The sequence below is a fragment of the Ochotona princeps genome, chromosome 24 (assembly GCF_030435755.1).
Source record: "Ochotona princeps isolate mOchPri1 chromosome 24, mOchPri1.hap1, whole genome shotgun sequence".
In the NCBI taxonomy this organism is placed as follows: Eukaryota; Metazoa; Chordata; class Mammalia; order Lagomorpha; family Ochotonidae; genus Ochotona; species Ochotona princeps.
The window spans coordinates 9225485-9236263 of NC_080855.1; the positions used below are offsets into that span (position 1 = coordinate 9225485).

At 56.1% G+C, this 10779-nt stretch overlaps 1 protein-coding gene across 3 annotated transcripts; it reads left to right on the top strand.

Annotated features, from left to right (window-relative positions):
* The first annotated feature begins 282 nt into the window (after positions 1–282).
* ZNF205 (zinc finger protein 205) lies at positions 283–6057 on the top strand. 3 transcript variants are annotated; one of them, XM_058680628.1, is made up of 7 exons: positions 283–576; positions 984–1099; positions 2255–2441; positions 2703–2794; positions 3311–3431; positions 4389–4478; positions 4667–6056. In XM_058680628.1, exons 2-7 carry the CDS (start codon positions 1043–1045, stop codon positions 5695–5697), a joined length of 1578 nt encoding a protein of 525 aa, XP_058536611.1. In that variant the 5' UTR covers positions 283–576; positions 984–1042; the 3' UTR covers positions 5698–6056. The 3 variants fall into 3 exon arrangements, with proteins under 3 accessions (XP_058536611.1, XP_058536612.1, XP_058536613.1); XM_058680629.1 differs by having other exon boundaries at positions 564–656; positions 985–1099; XM_058680630.1 differs by lacking the exons at positions 283–576; positions 984–1099 and having other exon boundaries at positions 2322–2441; positions 2616–2794; positions 4667–6057.
* Positions 6058–10779: the final 4722 nt, after the last annotated feature.

Genomic DNA, 10779 nt, shown 5'->3' on the forward strand with positions numbered 1-10779 from the left:
CAGGCCAGCCGATGTACCCCACATCTCTGAGGATTGGGCTCCAGGGTCCCTGAGCCCGTTTCCCCTGTTCCTTCTTGAGAGAACATTCTCCCAGCTTTAAGGGGATCCAGGTTTTCCGGGTCCCTGCAGGGAGGCCTTACATCCCTTAGACACTGGTCCTGTCCATTGCCCCCAGCTAAGTGCCCATTCTCCTGTGGGGATGAACGCCATGCCCTTGGAAAGATAAAGTTACAGTATTTTTCCACAGCATGCGTCTCTTCCTTTTCCTGTTTTACTGGGATCATTGAGTACGTGCCAAGTACAGCCACGGGCATGAGCCTGTTTTGCAGACCTGAGGGTCAGTTTGTCATCCAGAGCCGGTGCAACCTCTACTGAGGACCCCAGGCCCGGAACCCTCAAAGCCAGGAACCCTGTTGGGCTGCAGCTGACGGGGGAATGGGATCAGGGAGGGACTTCCTGTTGTCCCTAATCCCAGTTTCCACCCAGCTCCCCCCACCCACCCCTGCAGGCTGCCGAGACTGCCTTCCCAGGGGAGGGGCTCCCTGCTACCCCAGGTGCCGGCTCTGCCTCCACTCTGCGAGAAGAGGATGCCGGGGAGGGGCCCTGGATGTTGAGACTGCCACAGCAGCCTGCGTGCAAGGGGGACGGGGTCTAAGGTGGAAGCTGCGGGCTGGCGGGAGAGAAGGGAGCCTGAAGCAGGGTTTGGGAAGGACACTCCCGCCTGAGTGAGGGAGTGGAGGGAGGGGGTGGGTCCAGTGCCAGGGAGGCAGTTGCTGGGAGTGGATCCCACGTGGGGCTCAGAGTCATGTGAATGGACCTGGGAGTAGGACAGGTGGCCCTCCCTCTCCCAGTACCCATCGAAAGCATCGCCTGCAAGAATTGCTGATTGCTGTGTAGTCCCAGCTTTCCCTACGGGCTGTGCTGAGATGTGGGGCTCTTGCTTCAGTAGCAGGGGGTTCATACAAAACAGGGATCTTCCCACAGGAGGTAGTGAAACTGTGTGAGAAACACCTCATTTGATTTTCCTGGTCTGACAGCAAAGATGTCTGTAGATGGCGGCGGCAGCCAGGCTGCCTGGGACCTGGAGGGGTGCCAGCAGGTATGATGGGGGCCCTGGTGAGGGAGGTGCATGCCGTGGAAGGGGGCGGTCAGGGCAGGCTGTCTGGACCCTGGGAGAGGAAGACTCGCTGTGGTTGGCATTGACAAGGAGGTGGCATGATGGGAACTACTTGATGGACTGGAATTTGCCATACAGCTGTTTAGCTTGACTTGTTGAATTCTGTCTTCAGTGGCCTGGAGGACAGCACAGGGGCTCCCTGTCGACCTGATGGGTAGGCATGTCTGTCTGAATAGTGCCCAGGGCACACAGAGAGGCCTCACGCCACCTCCCTAGTCCCTGCTACTTGGGACTGTATCTATCACCTCATCTCTTGCAGCGTGAGCTCCCAGCCCTTCCTGCACCATGGCTGCATGTGTGTCTGTGTAATTACCACCTTCAGGGACTGTGTGTGTGTGTAATTACCGCCTGCAGGGAACCCAGGTCTGCAGTCTTAGAGCCAGGAATCTAAGTCAGCTGCGGGCCAGGTATGTCATCTGTGAGATGTGGGCCATGCACCTGCTGCCCACCTGCCTGACCAGGTCCTTAAGGAGCCTGGAGGGAAGGACTGGGTCCAAGAGGCTGTGAGCAACAGCCCGTGGTGGCTGTGACTGTAATACAAGGAGCAAGAACACCCACAACAACAGGAAAGCAGTTGAGGATGGCCCAAATCCTTGGGACCCTGCACCCATGTGGGAGACATGGAAGAAGTTCCTGGCTCCTGGCTGTTGTGGTCACTTGGGGAGTGAATTATCGGATGGGAGCTCTTCCTCTCTGTCTCTCCTCCTCTCTGTATATCTGCCTTTCCAATAAAAGTAAATCTTAAAAAAAAAAAAAAAAAAAAGGAGAGAAAGAAAGGCAATGAGAGAGAACTGATTGCTGGTTCACTTCTCCAAGTGCCCATAACAGCCAGAATGGGGCCAGGTCCAGGTCAGGATGCAGGAACTTCGTCCCAGTCTCCCTTGTGGATGATGGGGACCCAGGTGCTGGGGCCAACCTCCACTGCCTGGGGATGCCTTGTCCTTGCCCTGTGGTGGCCTGGCATGAGCCTTGTGTTTGGGGGTGTGTCCACCAGACAGGGGTTCTACCCCTGCAGCCTCTGGGCTTTGCAGTTTCACCCACTCTCCCTCCAGTACTTACGGGAACTGTCATTGCTAGGAGCTCAATCAACAAATGCAGTCTGGGTCAGAGGAAACAGTACCTTTAGGAGCCACTGGGGAGTCGCCACACATCAAGGTGGAGCCTGAAGAGTCACGTCCTGAGGAGGCCTCCAAGGAGGGCCTGCAGGGCTGGGTGCCTCTGAGCCGTGGCTCTCAGGAGAAAGCCCTGTTTCTGCCTGGTACAGGTAGGTGAGGGTCCAGAGAAGGCGCTCCCCGGGGAGGCAGCTGTGGCTGAGCCCAGCTGAGGCTAAAGGTCCCTACCTTGGAGGGAAGGGGGCCTCTCACTGCAGCCAGGGGATCCGGGCAGACTAAGACAAGCCCAGGTCTGCCCACCTGACTGTCCGCCATGTCCTCCACAGCCTAGAACGCTTGGCCTCTTCCTGGGTGGGGCCGGGGTGGGATTAAAGGCAGCAGGGATCCTCTCTGAGGACGCCTTCTGCCTGCAGCCCTGCCCTCCCCCCTGCTCCCCGTGCTTTCCTGCGAGGGGAGAACCAGAGACCGGCAAATGGCTGCAGCACTCCTCACCGCCTGGTCCCAGGTGAGCACCCACCGCTGTCTCCCATTTACCCCAGGGGCCAGGCAGGGCCCTGACCTTGGCCCCTAAGTGGTGCCTAGCGCCTCCAGCACTGGCCCTATTTGTGAAGCGGGACGCTATCAAATTTCCCCGTCCCCCTGGCTTGGAGGTGGAGCCCATGCTGGAAAGGCCACTGGAGCCCCCCTGTCCTGGCTCAAGGCCCAGTCAGACCAGGGCAGGCTGAAGGAAATGGGTAAATGCAGATCCTGTGAAGGTCTTCCACTGTGACTCTGGGGTCTGAGCTGAGTGTGGAGCTCCTGTGCTTTGGCTGTGGTCCCTGAAATTCCACTTTGTTCTTGTCCTCCTCCCCACTTGACCCCCAAAAAGCCAGACTGTGAGTGGATGGCTCTCCACCTCAGCAGGCAAACCAAGGGGCAGGCCTTACTGGGGACAGCAGGGTTGGGTGGTGGGTCTTACCGTGTCTGGGCCTCGCTGGGCCCCTCCACAGCGTGTCCTGTAGGGTGGCCATTTTGTGTTCAGATGCCAGTGACTTTTGAGGATGTGGCCCTGTACCTGTCCCGGGAGGAGTGGGGTCAACTGGACAACACACAGCAGGACTTCTACAGGGACGTGCTACAGAAGAGGAATGGGCTAGCCCGGGGTAAGGGCTTGTCCTGGGGTTGCTCCCTTCGGCTCCTCCCCCACCTCCTGCATTACTCTCCAGAACTTTCTACAATGTTTGTATGGGCATGGGAGCTGCTAGCCCAGTGTGCCTGTGGAGCTCCTAAAGTGTGGCCAGAGCAGCTCAGACTCCAGTCTAGCTGCCACGTGTGGCTGCCGCGGTAGGGTTCTCTGAGGGTAAGCTTTGAAGTCCTAGGCCTTTTGATTCCCTTTCAGATTCATTTTCTGGGCAGTTTGTTGTGAATACTTATGTTGAAACAGAACAGAAAACAGTGTTAGTATCCAGGCCTTGATTCAGTATTTAGCCAGGCACATCTGTGCGTCCACACAGAACCACCAGGGGCTCGGTAGTTCTGCCTGTAGCCACCCTGGCAACCTCCAGTCCCCTGCTGGATCACACCATCTGCCCCACTCAGTCCTATAATTTTCTCTGGTTTCTTCACCAATTTGCTAACGCTCCCCAGGACTGAGATCCAGTCCAGGCATGTCCCAGGAGATCAGCGGGGGGACTTGGTACCTGTGTCCAGGTGCAGGTACTCTAAACCACTCCTGGCCCAAAGCCTTCCTTTCCTCCCCAGGGGTCCTGGAGGTCCGCTGCTGTCTTCCTGACCTGGCCACAGCTCCCCTCACAGCTCACGTGGGGCCTTGGTCCCTGACTTCCTGGTTGTCAGGTCTTTGGCCTCTTTGCCTGCCTGACCTGTCCTGTCCTGTTCCTGCGCTTGCTGGGCCCACCATCTGGTGCTGTTGCCAGAGGGAACCGTCTTCCCCTCACCTGGCCCAGCTCCCCTGTGTTCAGACAGACAGAAGCGTGAGCCCGCCTTCCGGCTGAGACCCTGGGTCTAGGGGAGTTTGGAGCCCACTTTGCCCCCTGGCTCCTGGGACTGCCCCCCTCTTTCATCTGGGACGGGTCAGCCTGAGTGCAGCTTGTGTCTCGCAGGCTTTTCCTTCAGCAGGCCTTTCTGGGCTGCCCACGTGCAGGGAAAGGGCGAGGCCTCCGGCTCTGGAGAGGAGAAAGACGCATGTGCAGGTGAGAACTCCTGAAGCCTTGGCTTGTTCTGAGGGTGCAAACCCACTCCAGACCCCTCCTCTGTAGACAAGTCTTGCTTCAGGGTCTCCCTCAGGGTCCTGCCCTCATCTCCCAGCATCCTGTTCTCACCTTTAGCCCTGCACCTCATATCCCTGCCAGTCCTTCTGTGACACCCTCTGTTTCTCCAGAACCCCTGGAGGCAGGGCAGGAGGCTTCTGCCCCCTTTGTGGCAGCCCCTGGTGATGTGAAGCCCTTCCGGAGCAGAGTGGCAGCCCCAGGGGGCATCCTGCAGGGCAGGCAGGAGGCAACTGGTGCTCCAGGTGCCGCGGAGCCTGGTCCCCTTGAAGAGACACAGCCAAAGCCAGGCCAGAAGCCCCAGGAAGGCCATATCCACGAGAAACCCAGCGAGGAGAAGGGCATCCCAGAGAGCGGCGAGGAGGGGCTGGGCCCTGACGGTGAGCTGGGCAAAAAGACCTACAGGTGTGAGCAGTGCGGCAAGGGCTTCAGCTGGCACTCACACCTGGTGACCCACCGGCGCACGCACACTGGCGAGAAGCCCTACGCCTGCACAGACTGCGGCAAGCGCTTCGGCCGCAGCTCACACCTCATCCAGCACCAGATCATCCACACCGGCGAGAAGCCCTACACCTGCCCAGCCTGCTGGAAGAGCTTCAGCCACCACTCAACTCTCATCCAGCACCAGCGCATCCACACCGGCGAGAAGCCCTATGTGTGTGACTGCTGTGCCAAGCGCTTCACGCGCCGCTCGGACCTGGTCACCCACCAAGGCACTCACACGGGTGCCAAGCCACACAAGTGCCCCGTCTGTGGCAAGTGCTTCACACAGAGCTCAGCGCTGGTCACCCACCAGCGCACCCACACAGGGGTCAAGCCCTACCCGTGCCCTGAGTGTGGCAAGTGCTTCAGCCAGCGCTCCAATCTCATTGCCCACAACCGCACACACACAGGTGAGAAGCCCTACCACTGCCTCGACTGTGGCAAGAGCTTCAGCCACAGCTCGCACCTCACTGCCCATCAGCGCACGCACCGAGGCGTGCGGCCCTTCTCTTGCCCACTGTGCGGCAAGAGCTTCAGCCGGCGCTCCAACCTGCACCGGCACGAGAAGATCCACACCACAGGGCCCAAGGCCCTGGCCATGCTGATGCTGGGTGCTGCGGCGGCAGGGGCACTGGCTGCACCTCTGCCTGCCCCCACCTAAGAGGCTAAGACAGAGGGACTGGGGGAACCTGGGACTGCCCAATTGGAGTTAATGTCCAGACAGGTGTGAGGGCCTTGACACCTGGTGGACAGGGGCATGGCAGGGAGCTGGGGAGGAACGGGCATGGGGTGGGGCATGGAGACAGAAGTGGAGTGAGGTACAGCAGGCCCTGGTGTTGTACATTAAAGGCCTTGGAATTCCTGCGATGGCCGCAGCTGTCTCGTTGAGCCCTGGAGGACAGGGGTCTTCTGGGCCAAGCTCCACAGACCCTGAGTCGTCTCCTGAATCTTCTAGGGTTTGGGTGCCTTTACTTAATTAAGGCTGGTCTCAGAGTGTTGGGGCCACAAGTCTACCAACAGGCTTAAGTCCCCGGGCTCAGAAGTGCACATCCTGCCGGTCACCTCTGAGTTCAGGGGCCACCACTGCTCTCTGCTGCTGATGCTGGTTCCAAGGGCACACCTCGACTTGGCCCCTCTCTGGGCACCAGGAGTAGGGCAGGGCCCGTATTTCCCCATCTCAGGTACTGTCTCAGAGTTCTGGTCCATTTTGCAGCTACCGCCTCCTCAGTGCTGCCTGTCACCTGTTTGGCACCTTGGCATATGCCCCTCATAATTTACCCCGCCTGTCCTTCCTGGCTGTTTTATTCCTGGTCTTCCATTGGCTTTTACTGTCTGGTTCCCATATCCCAATCTTATTCCACATTTCCCCCCACCCCAAGGGATGGGCTCAGCCTCTAAGAGGACATTCAGTGACCACTGGACTGCATCAGGGAGGCTGGACAGCCCATCCAGCTCCTGGAACCCACGGCGCTGGGCAGCCACAGCCCAGCTGCTCCCACCTCCTGCCATGGCTTGAAGTCAGTGGATGTCAGACTGAGAACCACAGTTACAGCTGCCAGGCAGGTTGGGACAGAGTTGGTCTAGACGGCACCTCTGCTGTGCACGGCTTTGGCTCTGACCAGTAGAGAAGTTAGCAAGGGGAGGCCCAGAGAGGAGCCCAAGACCCTGCCCAATGTGAAACACCTTTGACCCACATGTGGGCACAGTGTTCCCCGGGACATTGGGCCTGTTGCTCAGTCAGGGGAGGGGCATGGAAATAGCTGGACACCAGGGACCTGCTGCCAGGTGGGAGCGGAAGGATGTGTGAGAGGGCTCAGGACCTGCTGATGGGGAACAGGCAGAATGTGAGGTGTCGGGGTCGTTGGCTGTGGGGGATGGGCAGGATATGGGGTGTCTGAGAGGCCTTGCTGGCTGCTGTACTAGTTATTTTTTGAGTAAGCTAGAAGGAAGTAGATGCTGCCTTTTCACGGCCCCAGTGGTTCAGCCATAATTGGACTTTCCCCACTGGACTCTCGGCCTTTGTTTTTAAAGATTTATTTTATTTTTATTGTAAAGTCAGATATACAGAGAAGAGGAGAGACGGAGAGGAAGATCTTCCATCCGATGTTTCACTTCCCAAGTGACCGCAATGTCCGGTGCTGAGCTGATCTGAAGCCAGGAGCCAGGATCTTCTTCCAGGTGTCTTGCATGGGTGCAGGGTCCCAAGGCTTAGGGCCGCCTGCTTTCCCAGGCCACAAGCAGGGAGCTGGATGGGAAGCAGGGCTGCTGGGATTAGAACTGGCAGTCATATGGGATCCTGGTGCATTCAGGGCGAGGACTTTAGCTGCTAGGCCATGGTGCTGGACCCTCAGCCTTTTTTTCCCTATTGTAACTAACATACCTGGGAGTAATGGAGACTTGTGAAATGCTACCAGACACCGCAGAGCACAAACTTGCACCAGGGATATATTTGCTTTCTGGCTGTGTTGCCAGTCAAGTGGCAGGACTCAAAGCATTCAGAGGTCTGGCAGATGACCCAGGGAGCTATAAACTGCCCTCACTGTCTCCAGGGAGCTCAGAGATCAAATTATCCAGGAAGTTTGTCCTGCTTCAGCAGAGTCCACAGGCGCCTGGCTCCATTAGCCATGCCCACAGGTCACCCCCTCCCCCCAACTGTCTGTGCTTAAGGACCCTTCCAGAAATTACTATTCCCAGACAGATCTGGTGGGAAGCATTTTTTTTTTTAAAAGATTTTTTATTATTATTGGAAAGCCGGATATACAGAGGAGGAGAGACAGAGAGGAAAATCTTCCATCCGCTGTTTCACTCCCCAAGTGAGCCACAACGGGCCGGTACGCGCCAATCCGATGCCGGGAACCAGGAACCTCTTCCGGGTCTCCCACGCGGGTGCAGGGTCCCAAAGCTTTGGGCCGTCCTCGACTGCTTTCCCAGGCCACAAGCAGGAAGCTGGATGGGAAGTGGAGCTGCCGGGATTAGAACCGGCGCCCATATGGGATCCCGGGGCTTTCAAGGCGAGGACTTTAGCCGCTAGGCCACGCCGCCGGGCCCGGAAGCATTTGTTAAGATCAGAACCGGGCAACCTGACAGACACTGGACAAGAGCTCGTGGGGTTCTGTCATGGAAGGGCCTCGCTGTCAGACTGGGTGGTGCTTGCCTGCTGGTGGGTGAAGGGGTTCAGAGAGCAGAAACCCACCACCGAGGCGCCCCTGGGAGGAGGCTCAGGGGTTTGCCTTGGCCTGCCATGGGGTCCTGCTCCCACCTTACACCCCGCTTCTTGGGTCCACGTGAGCCTGACCATACTGAGTTACCGTGCACCTGTGCTGTCAGCAAGAGGGGGGGAGGAGGGAACGGTGTGCCTCCATCTCTGCTCCCACTCCCTTCCCTGCGGCCTGCGAGGGCCCTTGCTTGGAGCTTGCCTAGCTGCCCAGCGGGACCGTAGGATCAGCCACTGCGCTAGACTGCATCCCTCAAGCCCTGTTCTTCCAGCCGTCCCCAGCCAATCAAGTGTCGGGATGGAGCGAGGGGACAGATCTGGCAGAACTGGCCAATCATGGTTGACACTTGTGCTCCTAGGTCCTTCCATGCCCCAAGCCTTACGGTTGCCCAGGTAACTGCTCTGGGCTTCCCACTAGAAACTTCTCACAGTGTGGGTCCGCCACGCCACGGTAGCCTTTGTGGGGCTTCCTCTGAATCGCCGAGCCTCCTCCCTCTGGCCTCGGGTGAATGTTGTGCCAGACTTCTGAGATCCCCAGAAAATCATGGGGATTTGAAGTCTGAAGTCTGTGCTGAGGCATGAAGGCGGTTTATTCAGGTAAACTTAGGTCTCCCATACACCTGAAGCTGCAGCAGGAGTAACAGGGCAGAAAAAGAGAAGGGCCACGGGCCAACAGCATAGGGTTCTTACACATTTCAGGACAATTCAATATAATTATAGTCATGATTGATTGGTCAGTTTTAACTGTTAACTTTCACAAAGAGCAAGTTGGTAGACTTCTATTAGTGGGTTTGAAGCAAGCAACTTTCAAAAGGCACAAACGGATGAGCAATGGGGCACCTCGAGAATGAGTACAATCAGACCCATGTCCTGCAGGCCTGGGGTAGCGGCCACCACCCTTGGTGGCTGGGCTGTTCCCTCTGCTTGCTGGGTGTTTCAGGTCTCCTTCTTAACTAAACAGTGCCATAATTTTGGCATGACATCTTCGTGGAGGCTGTGAACTAAGTGGTCACTGCAACATGGTGACCTCACAATTGCAACTTTACAGCAGAGTTCCTGGGTTACTATCCTGTGGCCCTGCTGCCAGGAGATAGGAACTTAATCCCAGTATCCTATATGGATGTCAGAAATGCAGTGACTTGGACCATCACCTGCTACCCCCCAGGATCTCCATCAGTGGGAAGCTAGAACTGAGAACTAGAGTCAGAGGCAGGAGTTAAACCCAGGAATTCCAATACGAGATGTGAACATCTTAACCTATATTTTAATCAGCAGGCCAAATGCCTGCTTATCTTATGGCCCTTTGATTAGTAGATACACTGTTTTAACTATCTCTGTCATTATAATTTAAGTTTAATGAGAAATTGGAAAGATTGGGATTTTTTTTAAGATTGGGATTTTTTATAGATAGTATATGGTTGTATTTGTGTATTCATCCACTATGACAATTTCTTCCTTTTTTAATTTTTTAAAAGATTTATTTATTTTTATTGGAAAGTCAGATATACAGAGAGGAGGAGAGACAGAGAGGAAGATCTTCCGTCCTATGATTCACTCCCCAAGTGAGCACAACGGCCAGTGCTATGCTGATCTGAAACCAGGATCCAGGAACTTCTTCTAGGTCTCCCACACAGGTGCAGGATCCCAAGGCTTTGGGCCGCACTCAACTGCTTTCTCAGGCCACAAGCAGGGAGCTGGATGGGAAGCAGCGCCCATATCGGATCCCAGCACGTTTAAGGTGAGGACTGCTAACCTTTTTTTTTTTTTTTACGCGGTGTGGGACAGGCAGCTCCCAGGTAAGGTCTTCACAGGATCTTATTGGGGCTATTTGAAAGTGGTGGAATGTCCTAAGCAAGCATGCAAGCAAGCAAGCGCACACACAAAGATATCAATTATCTGCTTCGCTTAAAGAACAAATTGGCTTGTGGAAAAGGGACATTTGTTCAAGTGGCGGCTGCTGAGTGTGGCAGGGCTGGGCGCGTGGTACTGCAGCTGGAGAAACCTAGGCAGGTGTACACATGCTGAAGCTGCAGCCAATGGACTGTGGGCACTGGGGAAGCTCCCCGCACTCCCTCCACCTAACCTGTTCTTTGTGCTTCTGAAAACTATGTTTTGTCTGTTTCCTGCTTTTTGGGCCAGATCACTTAGGCTAGCATGCCCTGCTAGCAACCCTTGGTTCCAGGAAACAATACTGTACGATTTATTCACTCATTGTTCCTGTAACTGCCTCCTGTGGCTGCTTGAGTTCACCCGTTGTTCCCATGGCAGCCTCTCGTGGCTGTCCAACTCACTTGGTTCCTATGGCTGTATAACTAATTTTTGTATAAAAATCCATCTAACTCTTACCTTGGGGTCACCCTCTGAAGGAAAGGAGAGCTGACCCCAACCGGTTGGTTTACCTGCCTCCTCAATAAACTTTGATGTAACATGAGAACCCCGGCCCTGGATCCCTCTTTACCACTCAGTGAAACGTGGAAGAAGAGCACAGACGACGGTGCACGTCCAGCCACAAATCCTGGCCTTTCATCA

Coding starts and splice junctions, on each gene's coding strand:
- ZNF205 (XM_058680628.1), top strand. CDS start 1,043: ATGTCTGTAGATGGCGGCGGCAGCCAGGCTGCCTGGGACCTGGAGGGG. Junction 3,432..4,388: donor GAGGAATGGGCTAGCCCGGG/GTAAGGGCTTGT, acceptor TGTGTCTCGCAG/GCTTTTCCTTCAGCAGGCCT. Junction 4,479..4,666: donor GGAGAAAGACGCATGTGCAG/GTGAGAACTCCT, acceptor CTGTTTCTCCAG/AACCCCTGGAGGCAGGGCAG.